The 15,774-nt window shown below is 56.3% G+C and overlaps 4 protein-coding genes and 2 non-coding genes across 6 annotated transcripts, besides 1 other annotated feature; 3 read left to right on the top strand and 3 right to left on the bottom strand.

The window, feature by feature from the left end:
- Window positions 1-24: 24 nt before the first annotated feature.
- CYME_CMM139C (probable arginine deiminase) lies at window positions 25-1,371 on the bottom strand (the record flags this gene model as incomplete). The annotated part of the gene is made up of 1 exon (XM_005536978.1): window positions 25-1,371. One exon carries the CDS (start codon window positions 1,369-1,371, stop codon window positions 25-27), a length of 1,347 nt encoding a protein of 448 aa, XP_005537035.1.
- Window positions 1,372-3,971: 2,600 nt separating this feature from the next.
- CYME_CMM138C (similar to cyclin dependent kinase) lies at window positions 3,972-8,264 on the top strand (the record flags this gene model as incomplete). The annotated part of the gene is made up of 1 exon (XM_005536977.1): window positions 3,972-8,264. The coding sequence occupies one exon, from the start codon at window positions 3,972-3,974 to the stop codon at window positions 8,262-8,264; it is 4,293 nt and encodes a 1,430-aa protein (XP_005537034.1).
- Window positions 4,365-7,897, bottom strand: CYME_CMM137T. Its single transcript, XR_002461449.1, has one exon. It is a non-coding gene; the product is annotated as a hypothetical transcript (transcript).
- Window positions 8,265-8,351: 87 nt separating the features above from the next.
- On the top strand, window positions 8,352-10,046 carry CYME_CMM136C (NAD-dependent deacetylase sirtuin 6; the record flags this gene model as incomplete). Its single annotated transcript, XM_005536976.1, has 1 exon — window positions 8,352-10,046. One exon carries the CDS (start codon window positions 8,352-8,354, stop codon window positions 10,044-10,046), a length of 1,695 nt encoding a protein of 564 aa, XP_005537033.1.
- Window positions 10,047-11,511: 1,465 nt separating this feature from the next.
- CYME_CMM135T lies at window positions 11,512-13,965 on the top strand. Its single transcript, XR_002461448.1, has one exon. It is a non-coding gene; the product is annotated as a hypothetical transcript (transcript).
- CYME_CMM134C (hypothetical protein) lies at window positions 12,632-14,083 on the bottom strand (the record flags this gene model as incomplete). Its single annotated transcript, XM_005536975.1, has 1 exon — window positions 12,632-14,083. One exon carries the CDS (start codon window positions 14,081-14,083, stop codon window positions 12,632-12,634), a length of 1,452 nt encoding a protein of 483 aa, XP_005537032.1.
- Window positions 14,084-14,469: 386 nt separating this feature from the next.
- Window positions 14,470-15,774: part of a sequence feature (repetitive element) that runs on past the window's edge.

Genomic DNA, 15,774 nt, shown 5'->3' with positions numbered 1-15,774 from the left:
AAAGCACCGAATAGCGCTCGCATTTCAGTGTTCGTGATCCAAGGAGATCGGTGGTACTCGACTGCGATAAACAATCTGCGTTGCGCAGTGTGCTGCACCGTACATCGCCGTGCACTGCGAAAAATCCAGGTACTCTACATTGCCTGTAAAGCGATCATCCGCAACGATTTTGCGTGCTGCACTTGAACATACCGAGACAATGTGACTGGCGCCAAGGTTCAGCACATTGCAGCCGTAGGCCATCTGATCCGCCAAACTCAGCGGAATAATTTCAAATCCTTGATCCTCCACGTATGCTCCGAATTCCACATCCCTGCGTACGAGGCGATACGCATCCTGTTCGGATTCACGAGCGTACTCATCCACCATTCGCCGGATCGGTGACTGCGACCCGATGATGTCGGCCAACATAAGGACGGTCTTCCTTCCTATGATATTGAACACACAATCCAGATGCATGCGATCTTGGCTCTGATCGAGCATATCCTTCACCACAGCGACGCGACGCGTTCCGAAAAGGTCATGTTCCAGCATGTAGTGCACGGCCTCCAGGTTGCTTCGAAGACCGATCCCAATGAAACACAGATCATCCCCTGCGGGAAAGAAATCTCCACCTTCTAGAAACGCATTTTCCGGTATGCGGCCGATGATTTTGAGTTTCAGTTTTTCAAAACAGAACTGCATGACATCGACTTCCCGGCGGCGTTGTTCGGAACGGAGTCGAGCCATGACAATACCGCGACGTGTGGTCACCTGCTGGTCGCGCGTAAACATCAAGTTGGTGAGCGGCTTGAAAGCATAACTTGCGGTGAAGCCGGTATCGCGCCCGCTCGGCTCTATGGTGACTACCGGATTGGTCTTGACAATATCGGCAAGCTGTTCAGGTGCCATGACCTCCAGAACCTTCTCCTTGTACGAGTCGGCGATGAAGCTGCGTTCCGAGTCGTCGAGGCGTGCGCGATCAACGTCAGTACTAAACTGGTACGTGAGGCAGCGCGCAGCAAGCTTTTCCAGAGCAACGCGAGCAGAGACAGAGCGCTCCGTGTCCTTGAGCAGAATATCGTGCACGTCGTAGACCTTGATACCATGCGATGAGAGCAGTCTTCGCAACGCGTGGTGCTGTTCGACAGCCAGCCGCAAGTTAACTGGTTTTTCATACAGGGAACCTGCTGGGTGCAAGGAGCCCATCATTTTCGGTAAGCCTGGTGAAGACACGATCGCTATTTGAGCCAAGTCGTCCTCGTGTTCTTGGCCTGCCTCCATTGGCGCCCTGGTGGTTACCAGTGGTGAGTCTCGGGGCGAATGCGTTCGCTGCCCGTCTAGACTCGTAGCGAGCGTGCTGTAAGCGTTGTCCTTCCAGTAACTATTCATTTTTGATTGGTTTCCTCGTTGATTGTTGAATGTAGGGCCTGAACCTCGGTCCACGTTCCAGGTCCCTTGCGGTGGCTCGTACCTGCAAGCGTTATGTCGGGAGCGACAAAGTACCCACAGGGAGTTGAAGCGGACAACGCTGTTGCACTCGTGCAGAGGGCACAAAAAAGCACGCCGTTGGGAACCGGTGCGAGGTCTCTTTCACACACGAGACCGTCCACCTGGCTGCCTAGGTAGTCAGCGCGAGTTGTATGCCAAAGCCGACGTATAGGGCGGCGCGCGTACGTACGTATGACTTCAGCGCGCAGTGTTCCAAGCGTGCATAGTGGAAATTTGCCGTTTCTACACGAGTACCAGATGAAAATGCAACGTTGCAGTACCTGCTCTATTCCTGCTTTTCGATTTTTCGGAGCGATTTTTAGATGCCAGCATCGAGATTCGAAGTGCAGCAATGTGCACTTTTGATTTCATCCGTCCTTTTCGGGTGCTCAGTTGTGCGTCTGGGGGTAGCTCGGGCGACGCTTTGCCGCGAGAATTCGCTACGTTTGCGGAATGGAGAGCATTCGCGACGGCCTCGAACAACGGCTCGTAGCGTAACCGATGCTAATTCATCAGTACATATGGAGAAGCCTCCAATCCCCTCGTTTTCCTCCAATGGAGCACGCTCCGATGCTTCGATCATCCAGTTGCAAGCAAACTCGTGGGCGCGTCCGGATTTACGAGCCAATAACGCCACGTCGTCTCTTGACGAATGGATCGCGAGCTCATCCCGCATATCCACTGAGCAGCTGACGTCAAATAAACGATTCTGCCCGAAACACAATTCCTCCTCGCTTTCGGGCCATCGACGAATCCGCATGGGCATCAGCATGATCCCGCACACGGGGTATGCTTCCAGAGGCTCGTGCATCGTCTGCTTCTGCGGGGAAGCGGCTTGGGCCTCAGCCATCACGCCGGCTCGCTTTCAGCGGAGCGACCGTCACCGGTTTGCCGCAAAGGAGTGTAGGCGACCTGAGACTTGCCGGCGGCTTTTCCAGCCTGGATATTCCTGCAGATGCTCATTCCATCATGGATGGCGTTGCGCGCCATGGAGTCACCACCGAGTGGGATAGCGCTCGCTTGCATGCGCCGAGCACGGCTTCTTCTCCGAGGGATCGCCCAGATAAAGCCCGTGGTTTAAGGTTACGGCATCGGAAGCGGAAGCAAAGGAGGGTATTGAGGCGAGCCTTCCGGATCCGCCAAGGGCATGGATGGAGCGATGAAGCAAATCTCGACGCGACACAGGGCAGCGCCCAGCGCGTTCGGTTTCGCAGGCTTACGGAAACACCTGGCGATGGTCAATTGTCACGGCTGCGGTGGATGCACCCCTCAGGGACGTACAAAGAAGATGAAAAAAGTGCAGCGAAGCGTCGATCGCGCCGACCGTCTGTCTATGGAATTCTTCGACAGCTGCAGAATACTGCGACCTAGGGATCTTGACGCTGCAATCAACATCCTTCGACTACAGCCAACGGAGCTGGAGAGAAGACAGAGACCAGTATATTGAAATCCGGAGTCAAGAGAGCCGAAAAGCACGCTAAACCTGGTCTTGATCATCACGGGCACACGCCCAGACCTTCGTGTGCATACCTGACCTAGTTTGGTCAACCAGTTCCATTTCATTCCGATATGTGCATCGAGAGCGCATTGTAGCGAACTTCCCAGTGATGATCGATAGCTCTAACGCACCCTTGGGCCTTGTTCCGGTTTCATGCACAGAGGTATCCGTGTAAAGAGCGAAACATACACACCCAGGGTTCCCGCACCAGCGCACTCGTGACCTCTCTCACGGTTACCAACAGCAGCAGCGAGACGTGCGCAGCTCTCGGACTCGATCCATCGATCTCACAATACCCCAATGAGCTCGCTGCTTCGTTCCCCAGCATGCTGTCGCTGTTCCCATGTGTCGGATGAAGGACATCTCGAGCTGACGCTCTCATTTGCGTGCCAAAACAGGTCACACGTTATGATGCATCGGCACCAGCGGTTTAGGCGCTACGGCAGGTGTTCCAAGCACGAACTCGGCACACGATAAAAAGTATATAACGACAGTTACATCCGAGAACTGGTCATGGAACTCGGAAGTAACGTGAATAATAATGAGCGGTTTCATTTATTTCAATACGCATTCAGCCATCTGGCATCCATGCGCAACGTCGACGCTGTTTCATTCCAGAAAAACAGCAAGAATCGGATGCCAGCACACGAGAATCGAAACTGGCGCTGCAGGATCATCACAGACGCGCCGGCGCATGCGTGTGTGTTTGGCGCGGCATCGACGACGCCACGAGGCGCTGTATGCCGCAGGGCGTGCTCCGCGCAGTCTTCTCGCGCTAACGGGGAGCAGAAACTCGCCACGGACTGCGTTGGACGCTTTCTGCAGGCGAGGCAACTCGGGTTGTTTCGTTTTTTGAGTGAACGACGGCACCCGGCCTGCGACCCGCTGCAACGCTTAGAGTCGCTAGTACCGGTTTGGTTTGCGGTTCTTCTGTTTTTTTTTGACGCTTACGGAAGCGCACTTTCTCTGTGGTGCTGTTGCGGCGCCTGGTCTGTTGCAAGTGATGCGTCGCAGCTCGCAGTGTCGTGCTCTCTCTGAACTCGGCTTCGAAGAGCATTCTCGCTGTCACCAGTCGTGTCATGGGCTTTCGTTGTTCGTCGGGATGGTGCCCAAGTGCCGCGGCGAAATGTGCTGCACAGTCGCTGAGCTCGAGTGCTTGAACAGCTCAGCGGAAAGCGGTGCGTCCAATTTCCATGCACTCCTGAGCCACGGACAACATGAAACGGGAATCCCCTTCGACGAAGAAGAGAGAACAAGGGCAAGGCTGCTCACTGGGCGACGGGGTCCAGGTGAGCGAGCGCCCAGCTCCCCGTCGCGCTCTGCACCGCAGACTTCAGACGCGGACATGATCCAACGGGTGTGGTTTGGTGAGCTCTTGCGCGTCTCACAACGTCAACGGTGCTTCTCGTTTCCGGTTTACGTCCAAAATGTATACGCCTCGGGTTCGCGAACCGATGCGACACTCATGACTCGTCAAGTGTATATTCCGCTGCCTCCTTCACCGAACAACACAGATGGTGAGAGCACCGATGATGTGTATCAGGTCGCGTACGATGACGAGTACGGACTAAGCTACAAGCAAGTTCGCGAAGCCGGTATCGCGCTCTGGTTGGCTGCTCAGACTCCGCTGTTTCACCATTTTGTGTGCCCATTGATCGAAGTACGACTCGATGTGCCTTCTTATCACCTGCAACAGAAAAGCGGATACCTCCTTCTTGAGCCGAGGCAGCATCGATCACTCGATCGAGCCAATGGAAGCGTGAAGCTCACGCTTTTCTACGCTAACGCTCGCTATGATTGGTACAAGCAGTCCTTTGACCTTGAGCGAACACGGTTCTTCGCTTTTGATCTCGTATTGGCTTTCGCGTTTTGTCATACGCAGGGATTTGTACATCGTGATGTGCGCCCACAGAATATTGTCGCGATGCAGACAGGGAAACACGAGTCCTGCTCGTGCGCGGTGCACGAGACATTTGCGCTCATCAACTTCTCTCTCGGCCGCGAGGCGCCCCTTCAAGTATATGAGCCGACAGGAGACGCCAGCGATGGCGATTCGCTTCATCGAAACAGCAGCAGAAGCACATTTGAAGCCCTAACGCCGGTCGTAGCCACTTTGTGGTACCGTGCACCCGAACTGCTCCTGGGATCCCGTCGATACAGCGCGGCTGCTGATCTATGGGCTGCGGCCTGCGTCATTGCGGAAGTTGCCAATGTGCACGATGCCAACGAGGATGAGCGGGCCCTATTTCGTGGGCAAAGCGAAGTGGACCAGCTGCGTCTTATCGCGGAGGCCGTTGGTGGCCCGCTAGATGACGGCTGGCATAGCCAGCCAGAAGCCAGCAGGCTGCCGCATTTCGGCAATGGACTGCAGGTCCCGCGCATCGAAGCCGCCCTGAGCACCAACAGTCCGTTGCGGGCTCGTTTTGAAAAGTGTTTCGGCTCTGATGGGCTCGACTTGATGCGGCGCCTCCTGCATCCAAATCCGACCAAGCGTCTGAGCGCCATGGAGGCGCTGGAGCATCCCTATCTTGCAGTTGTTGGTGATCGTCTCAGTGCAGGATGCTGTCGTGGCGAAGCGCTGGCGCACCTTCGCATACAACAGCAGCGGATTCAGCGTCTATGTGAGTACGCAGCCGAATCCAAAGAAAATCTCTCTGCAATGACAACGCCATCCAAGAGCGATGGTGTAACGCGTCATCCTAAGATACCCTGGCAGCATTGGGAGCGCGCGTTCAACCTTCTGAAACATCTGAGTTTGCCTCAGTCGGAGCGTCCGAACGCTGCGGCGCTCTCTGCTTCCATCAAAACCGCCGTGCAGCCCTTTTATGGACATGTGCCTCGCGGGCATTCGCGTCTCAGCTCAGCGCCGTGTGTGCCAGACCTGCTGCGTTGCAAATGTCTCATGGCTGCATTCATCCACGAACATGCGCTCTCGCCCCGGACGCTGCACCTCGCGTGGAGCTATTTCGACATCATCTGCTCCAGTCAGCGGGAACCTTTTGTTCGCTTCCCCACATCTCGACGACACCGCTTGCAACGCACCGACTGGCTTGCTGTAGGTGCTACCATGCTCGCCATTAAGTACAATGAGGTGACAAACCCCGGCACTGAGGAGCTCGCTCGCTTCTTTGCGCTACAGTTTGAGTGGCGAGACCTCTTCTACGTGGAACTCTGGTGTGCCGACGTGCTGGGATTTTCGTTCGCATGGCCAACCGAATGGGACGGCTTCTTGCTCGCCTGGCGCGCTGCCCAGCACCAAACGAGTTCGCACGATCACGCTCACATCCAGCGCACCGGAGCGTATCTGCTGGAACTCTGTAATCTCTATCGCACAGTCCAGGAATGCGGTTCGCCCACAGCGGCACACGTCGGAGACAGTCTCTCGCTCGGCGCTGTCCTTGCCCAATCGCTTTGCCAAGCCAGCGTGCTTTCCGCATCGGACGCCAAACACATTGCCCAGATTCTGCAGGCGCTCTACTGGGCAGAGAATCAACCACTTTTGAGGGAACTCATTCAGCCGGCCTATCCGGAGGTGACTTTTCACGAATGCATCGAGGAGCTGAGTTCGATTGTTATGAATCTTCAAGCTCGTGCGCTATCCTGGACCGAGGCGGCACAGCATCGGACGTCTCTTTCGCCGCTAACACCCGCCGAAAGATGGAACAAGATCCCTGATGACTCCTGCTCTCCAACGCCCAAACGTCAGCGAATCGCTGGCGCGGACGTTGCCAAACCGGTTGCTTTCCGCATGTCGCTCGAGACAACATCCTCGGCATTCCCGGAATTGCTTGGGAAAGCGTCCCATACCGACGGGGTGTCGTCCAACGAGGCAAGCTTCGTTGTACCGCGCGCTCGTCCGGGCGCTCGTGTGCACCCGGTCAACGCGCTCGGTGATGCGGCGAGCGCTCGCGATATCCTGCGGCACTTGTTCACGTACTTGTCGTTTCCCGAGCTGCTCCGCCTCCGTCAAGTGAGCCGCACCTGGCGTGCGGTCGTTGAGGACACCCCAGCACTTTGGCGAGTGCTGGATCTTAGCGGCAGCTGCGACCTGATAAGCGACGACGTCCTCCTGAACCTGGTGCAACGTGTGGAGCAGCTCATCTGTCGCCTGCATTTGCAACGAAGCCCCGTTCGCATCTTGGATCTCAGCGGCTGCTGGCGCCTTACCGCTGCGGGCTTGGGGAATGCGTTGCACTCGCCGGCACTCTCACATTTGCGAGTCCTGCGACTCGCGGAACTCAACCCACAGGCACTGACAAACGAGTTGATGCTCAGTGCGCTCCCGCCGATGCTAGAAGAGCTCGATATTCGCGCGACACCCGGAAGCGGTTGTCTCCATCACCCCGAAATCTTCGCACATCTGCTGCGGTTGCCTCTGCGAGTTTTGAACGTTGCCGAGCACCCCGGTTTGCGCATCTCGACGACGGTGTTGCAAGAAGCGTGCAACTCGCACGGTGTCGGTTTTCCGGGGCTCGAGGTCTTTGTTGCGCACGGTTGTTCGCTGGCGCTGGACGGCCCCCTGGTGGAGCGCCTGCCAACGCTCCGACTGCGCCACTTGGACTGGTCATTCGTGTCGTTTCTCGACGAGTCCGTGCCCCGCGATACAGCACCTGCATCTGGGCTGCCCGAGCAGAACCCTCCAAGCGTCGCCCTGGTACTTCATCTTGCCCGACGGGCACCGTCCTTAGAGACCTTGCGTCTCGCGCACTGGCCTATGCTCACGGATCGCAGCGTTACCCAGCTCTGTCAAGCACTGCCGGTCCCCGGTCGCCTGCGGGAACTGAACCTCATGATGGCGTGGGAGCTCACTGATCGCGCAGCAGACGTGATCGCTCACCACCTGCACGGCCTGCACAGCTTGGACCTTTCATCTACAGCAGTTCGACGGCCGTTTTTGAGCCTCTTCCCGGAAGACACGCGGCAGCTCCTCCAGCAAGGTCGAGCGTGTGCGCGTCGACACCTACCGTTGCCGCAGCTGCAGTGCCTGGTCCTGAACTTCACCGCCATTGGCGACCGCGATCTCTACCGGCTGGTGCCTTGCCTCGCGTCGCTGGACCGCTTGTTTCTCGTTGGCACGTTTCCTAGTCGGGTTGCGTCTGCGGCCGGCACACCGGATGCGCTCTTGACGAGCGGGAACGCGTTACAACCTGTTACACCAGGAGATGCCGAGCGGTTTCTCTGTGGGTTGCTCGCTCACTTTCGACAAGGCTGGAATAGGGCGCGCGACACGGAGCTGGACAGGGCAAGCAACCCCCTGACCCTAGTCCTCTCGTCGGACGTTCGCGTGATAGAGTAAAACCCCGGTGCAAGTCGTGCTTGCGTGCGTCTGGATCGTTTCAGCTGGGGCCAGAACCTGGTACTTGAAACAGGCGGCGGCGTTTTCATGGCCCACGACTACGCCGGACGTTTGCGCCCGTATGAAAACAAGGGACGCCTCGGGCTCGCGCCCGACTGGGATCGCCTGCTCGACGTGCAACGAAAGGTACAAGTGCTGGCCCAGTGGTTGCGCGCAGCGTGCGGCGACGTTGTTGTCCACACGGGCGCGGGTGTATCCACGGCAGCTGGGGTGCGCGACTTTCGTGGACCACACGGCGTCTGGTCCGAAGCGACGCGCTCGAAAAACGGACGCTCGAGACCTGGGGTTGCTCCGGGTGCGGCCCAGCAGCACGAGCCTCTGACTCGAGACGGGGCGCGTTGCGCGGACGTCATCGACCCGCGGACGCAGCCGCCGCCGCCAGACTGCAGCCTAGAGCTTGCAGCGCCGACCTGGAGCCACTGGGCGCTCACCGAACTCGTGCGTCGCGGCTTGGTGCGACGCATTGTCACGCAAAACATCGACGGCTTGCACCTGCGCAGTGGACTCGCTCGTCATCGTCTCTCTGAGCTGCACGGGAACATTTTCGCAGAACAGTGTGAACGCTGTGGTCAAATTTTCCTGAATGATGTGGTTGTGCCCACGGTTGGCGGTCGCCGAACCGGTCACCAGTGCGTGTACTGTGCATGGCGGGGTCAGCGAGCATCGACGCGCGATATGCTGCTCGACTGGGAGGATCCGCTGCCGCAAGCGGATCTCATGGGCGCGACCGAGGACTCGCGAAACGCGCGCTTGTGTCTGGTCATGGGCTCGAGTCTGCAGATGGTACCGGCGGCGACGCTGCCAGCGCTCTGTCTGCGGAAGGATGGCGCGCGGCTTGTCATTGTCAACGCGTCGTGGACGGCGCGGGATGATGCGGCGCATTTGGTCATTCGCGCCCCAACCGATATGGTGATGCTGCTCCTACTGGATGAGCTCGCATTGCTACCGCCAGGGGACGCGCGGGTGCGCCTCTGGCGGCCGCAGCTGACGCTTGGCGTGCGGTGGCGGCAGCGCCCGAGGCAGTCGCGCCCGAGCGTGGATGTCTGTGTTTGGAACGGAAACGGCAATGCGCCTGGATTGACGCTCGATCACACCTTGCATGGTGCGTGCAAGCGCGAGCCCAGCAAGCACAACAGCAGCTGCGCGGATACGCCGCTCTATTGGATTCCGTTGCATGGTCGAATGATAGCTGACGCGAATCAAGTACCGGCGCTGGAGGCGCTGGAACTGGATGCCAGCGGTCATCTATCGTTGACTGTGGCCGGCTTTGGTCAGCGAAGCTGTGCAGAGCCCCCGTTTTGCACAGCAGCGGCGGTTTCGATACGGTTGGGATTTCCGCTAGCCCCGCGCGGCACGTCTCAACCGCCACTGGTCGTACCGAATGTCTGGTATTTCTTGTCGATACCGCGTGCCGGTTGGCTTGAGTTCAATGTGGTCGCTTACCGGGCGTACGTTGTTCGTTTGCTTGCATCCGAGTGGGTGCAAAGCGAACGCATCCAACTGCCGCCCGCGCTGCTGTTCTATCGCGAGGATGATCGGCGTCGTTGTTCCTGTATCGTGTGCGGAGCATCGGTGCCTCCGCAGAAGCGAACGCATCACGTGCAGTGTGTGCACGCCGAGGCCTTGGGGCAGCGCGCAGCCTCTGCTCCCGACCTAGAGCGACAGCGCAACGACTTGCAAGGCAGGCGCAGCGAGAAGCGAGCGCGATTGCCGCGTGTTTAAAGGCTGCTGCTTGACCCAAATAGATGCGCTTTCCGTCGCTTCTTGCTGAGGCGTTGCGTGTCTGTTTGGTGCGCGCTCGCTGAACGTGCTCGACTCGACGTCGCGTTTAGCAGCAGACCAGGCACTGGATAGCAGCCGTGTTCAGCAAGGCGTCAGAAACGGCATGAGCGCTGTGCGTGTCTGCGCTTGAACTAGTCTCGTACCTGTCAAACAACTCTAGTTCCTGCGAAAGAAATTGCCTCAAAATACGACTCGATGAAGCGTATCCGCGAAAGTTTCAGCGAGTCGGTGGCGTCTACACGCAAGGGATGCGTGTAGCGCACATGGAACGCAGTAGAAGCGGACACGTGTCCCGTTGCACGCATGGCATGGCATGCGTGCCGCGCACGCCCATACGAGCACGCACGGAGCGCCGCATCAGCGCCCGTGCTGGTGCCTACGAGGCTCGCAATGCGCCCCGCCACGCGACGCCCTCATCCAGGTACGTGCAGGAGCGCGATGGTGGCGGCGGCGGTGGCAGCGGCATCGAGCATGGAAGCCGGATGTAGGGTTGCCCAGTACGCATCTCCGACGATGCAGTGCGTACCAGGCGCGGGCGCGTTGCCGACGTATAGAAGCGCGAACGCTTGCAGCCGTAGCGTCTCGAATCCATGTATGCTGGGATCAGCTGGGTGCGTACGGCATGCGCTGGATCGCGGGGTCTGCAGCACGCCGACAGACACGCATCGGTGCGTTCAGCAGGCGTGCTCTGGGTTCTGCAGCGACGCTCGCACAGGGACAGCGGTGTTGCTCATGATTGCGCAGCTTTGCGGGTGGTATGCGCGGGCCCGAACGCAACTGCGACCGTTGTACCGCGGAGACACGCGTCTGTGCGTGTTGAGTCCAGGGGTCGGAGACTCTGGCGCGGCTGCACGCTTGTCAGATTGGAATAGAACATTGAAATGTTCGTTCTGTTACCGCTTCGAGGTTTTCTTATCGAACGTTTATCGATACACAGGCTCAATATTCCACGTGCGGCAATCTGGGCGTACGGTTTCATCCGTAGATCTAGGATTCTCGGTCGTCGTCGTTTCGGATTGGTTTATCTGACGTTTTGCTACCGGAGTTCGTTGTGTCATCGGATTCAAGACGATTTGCGACATGATCGAAGATGGGTTCGTAACATAACTGATGTCATTATCCAGTGCATATGTGCACGCTTCCGTTCATCGCTTTTCCTTCCGTACAGCATGCGCGAATCACATGTGCTTCAAGTCATCGATCTGTGCGTTTCAACGCGACTCGCGGCGTACCGACTCGCTTCGCTGGATGGACGGGGAACAACGCTCCACGACGTCTTTTGGCGACTTGCTCACAAGTTCGCCCCGAAAAATCGAATGAAATTGTGAAATCCAGTAATCGACTCTGTTCGGATGTCAAAAGATCACGGCGTTTCTTGCCACTGACGATGATGGATTCCAAAGCAGCAAGATGCCTCTCACGGGAGATTCTCCAGGACGCTCCTGCCTATCCTGTTTATTAAGGAAAAAGCGCTTGGACTCGGAATGGAGTCATCACAGCAACCACAATCAGTGGAGCGTGCGGAAGCGGTTTACGTTACGGGAGCATAGACTAATGGAAGTTTTTTTGGGTGTATCGCCAGCGTAGATTTTCTTCCGCTACTTGTTTCATCATGAACAACGTCGTGTTCCACAAATCCTCTATCGAATGGAACAGCGTGCCTTTGTGTATGCCGCTGGTACAGTACCCACAGAGCAGATCGCTCTTGAGAAGCCCCTGATCATATGATAGGGCACTGGCCACGGAAACCGCGGAGGCCACGGTTGGGAGCTTTCCGCCACCGCCATGGCTGTGTACCGAGCGATGAAAGAGGTCCTCACGCGTCGTAGCGCAGCGTTCGGAAGAGAATGTGTTTTAGACATACGAGAACACGTGACTCCGACCAAGTGTGAACGCTGCCAACGGCGGCAGCGGTGTTGTGTATATCAAGAAGATGAACAAGGCAAGTGAAGCGCAGATCGAAACGACCTCCTGTGCGTGCAATGCGTCGACAACACCCGGAAACTGCGAAACCAGAACTTGAACGCTGGTCTCATGATCCATCGACTGGTTATATCGGAGCTGGAGCAAAAGCTGAGACCGGCATGGGTAAAGTCGGAGATAACAGCGCATCAGAGGAAGCAGCCGCCGAGAAAGCCGGTAAACGCTAGCGTCGATCGCATTGGAAACGGACCCGAACCTCTGGTGTGCGTTGTATTCAGAGAACCCGTCCCGTTTTATGCTGACATGGACGTTAAGGGTGCGCGTACGCGCACGAACGGTTCTTGGCTCCGAATGGGTGCGTTCTAGACTCACTCACCAGCGGGGCGTGCATGTCAACCAGGAATTCAAGCTTTAAAAAGGGATATAGAACACAATATGCTTTACCAGAGATCCCGAAAGACCTTTTGTGAATTCAGTACAACAGAATCGACATCTACTTCTGATTCCGCTGATCGTGGTTGCGTCTGTGACCTTCCATACCCGAGTTCGTGCTCACACCAGCGAGAAGAAAACGAAACGTACTCATTGGGCCACCCGGTGCTCTACGCAGCATGTTTCGCTTTCATATGTTGCTCAAGAGCACTTGCCATTTTGAACGATTTGCCGCACGTGGAACAGGAGACGCTACCAGACAGGGCATTTGCAGCGGCAACGCTCGAAGCAGCCGCAGCTGCTGCTGGGTTGCTACTCCGCTCCGATGCGCTCCGCTTCTTCCCGCGCTCCTCTGGCTCCAAAGTTTCTGGAAAACGCACGTGCTTGGTGCCTGCATGGCTCTGGTCTGTAGAGGATTCGCTGCGAGGAGTTGTGCCCCGTTTGCTCGTCCCGTCCGCTGCAGACGAAGACAGCCCTGTTTTCGCGTCGCCAGCCGATGATGCGCCTTCTTTGCGATTCTTCTGTTCGGCTTTGCGTGTTGACGTTTGAGCGCCACCGCTTGTCAACGCCCCAGCATCAGTTGCTGCGGCAGTCGCTCCTGATCGTGCTCTGGTACGATGTGCTGTGCGATCCGCGTCCGCATGTTTCACTCGATCAGCTTGCTCACTCTCCATAATTTCAGTAATTCGGACGCTTCTCCTGTGCCCAGAGAGCGGCGGTGACGGCAGAGGCTCATCGTCCGATGCCGAGCTCGACCCGGATGCCGAATACTCTGCAATCCCGTCATCGCTCTCGGAACCTTCGTAGCTCATTTCCACATCGTCATCGTATTCAGCATCGGTTTCCGAGTCATATTCGTCTATCTCGATTTCGGTGTGTCCAGAGATGTAGATGGTATCCTTGCCATACGTGCGAAAATGAAGTACACGTGGTCCAACAATCTCTAGGTTGAGCGACTGGCTCTCCACTTTTCCTGGAAGGAGCACGCACACCGGGATGCTACGTATCACTGGTGTGTCGGGAAAAGAATCATCTTCATCATCGGATACTTCCGAGGCGCTCTCGTCCTCGGAGGAGACGAGCGCTTCGTCGGCAGACTCTTCGGAACCGGTACCAGTGGCCGAGCTCTCGGGGCTAGACTCCTGCGAATCGCCCTCATCATCCTCTGAATCTGATGCGTCTTCATCGATACCGTTCACCATGGCTTCATCTGCTTCAGAACTACCAGATCCAGAATCCGATCCGCTACTTGATTCAGATTCCGAAGCCACTTCGTCGCTATCCGCGCTAGAGTCCTCATCGTCCGAAAAACCGCGCTTCGGCACGTCTAGGTCTTCCATCACTAAAACAGATCGTTTCCCCTTGGGTTTCTTGATACCGAGCGAGGCCGACGAGATCACGACGTACTCGCCGTCCTCGACTCTGTGCTCGACAGCGCGCCCCGGCGGTACTTTCAAGCCCCAGATAAACGACAAGGTCGGGCCCGGAACGCCCTCTTTGTAAGTCAAACTAGGATCGTGTTCTTCTTCTTCCATATCTTGGACGCAATGCGCTTGGACAGGATAATGAGCGTTCGCTGACTCCAGTGCTGCTTGATGATCGTTCGTTTCACGCGGCGGCATCCGTTACTGCACAATAAGAATATCGCACTACTTGCCGAAACGACACGGCAATGTGCGGGCGACGAGGCTCGCGGGCGGCTGCGGGTCCGCGGCGCGTCACTTCGTCGTCGCCGGCGGCGGAGGCGGCGGTGGCGGCGGCCGCAGAAGATCGGCAAACAAAGGTCGCCAGCTGGACGGCGTCACGGCAGCGAATTCGTGCAGCGACGACGCCGCTGGTGTTGTTTTTTTCAATTCCAAGACGTTTACATTGACCATGGATTCCAGATGGACAGATAGACAGATAGATAGATAGATAGATAGATAGATGCATGCATGGATAGACAGATAGATAGGTAGATGCATGCATGGATAGACAGATAGATAGGTAGATAGATAGATGCATGGATGGATGGGGATTAGTTTTCGGGAAAGCGTCCATAATGCTGCTGCAACCTACTTTCAAGTTCCATTACTTATATATCCTCTCGGATATACTGGTCGTTTCGTGCGTTGTATCGTGTGCCGACTATCTGCCGTGAGCACCAGCAATAACAGCTATACCGTTGGTGCAGATGCATCATGGAGAAAGAACGGATTTCCCATACGACGGGGGGGCGACGGATCGAGGAACGCTACGAATGACATGAGTTCGGGATTCATTATCATGCTGGGAGACTGCAATTTGTGGAGACAAAGGAATTGCCTGCAAAAAGCGTGAAGCGATATATGAGGAATCCAGTACGACAAACGCGACGCCCAGACGCAGGCTACTCGATCCAAGTCCAAGAACAAATTACATTGCGGACGAGTTGCTCGGGTCTCATTATAGCAACTGCCACTGGGGGAGCATGAAGCACGAGCCTGGTAAACTCGTCGGGCTCGCGGGGCCTTCCGCCGAGGAGGTAAACATTCGACATGATAGAAACATCTCCCCCTTTTAACGTCCATTGCAGAGGGGGGGTAAAAATCGTTATCTTACTGGTATGTAGTCGTGAGTTTCTGTTGTTTGTTCTATATGGCGCGGTCGATACGCGCAGCTCCGTATCTGGCATGCACGACACAATGCGTATCACGGCGTTGAATGGAAACGCTATGCTGACCATACGTTGACGTGTGGGTCTCACGTGCTGGTTGGATCTGTGCTGAAGTCGCACAATATGACAGTCTTTCATTTCAATGGGGTTTCAACGCTCAAGTGAGTGTATTCGAGTGTTTTTTCGCACTTTATAAGAGAGGCGTTCAAAGTGCGTTCTTTTTCAGAACAAAATAAAAAAGTTATGTCAAAGCAAGTCGACGATGCTGGAGGCCCAGTGTCGCCGGCTTCCAGAAAAACAGCGCCAAGCCAAGAGAATCATGAAAAGACGGGGGACCTTAGACTGGAAATCAGACGCTAAATGCAACTTGAAAGACAACAGTACGAAGAAATGGTGGCGAAAGCATTTGTTCTACGCCAATTCAAGGATCCCTCCAAGCAAAAGTCATGGGAGGCCATCAGAAAACGTGGCGCGTGCTACTCCATGAGTATAACAAAGGCTTCTTCAGGAATAATGCATTTGGCGTGGGAGATGTACGACAACGTGATGGGCATCAAAACAGTCGAGGTTCCGGGAGAATTTTTCAACAAGACATTCAACCGCCACTTCATGCATGGCACAGGAAAAATGTTCGACGAGTGATGAGCGAGTGCACGCCCTCCACGAAAAACATCCCTT

The sequence above is a fragment of the Cyanidioschyzon merolae genome, chromosome 13, assembly GCF_000091205.1.
Source record: "Cyanidioschyzon merolae strain 10D DNA, chromosome 13, complete genome".
NCBI lineage: Eukaryota > Rhodophyta > Bangiophyceae > Cyanidiales > Cyanidiaceae > Cyanidioschyzon > Cyanidioschyzon merolae.
Note: the sequence above shows the minus strand (reverse complement) of the source record. Positions and strands in the feature narration are given on the sequence as shown.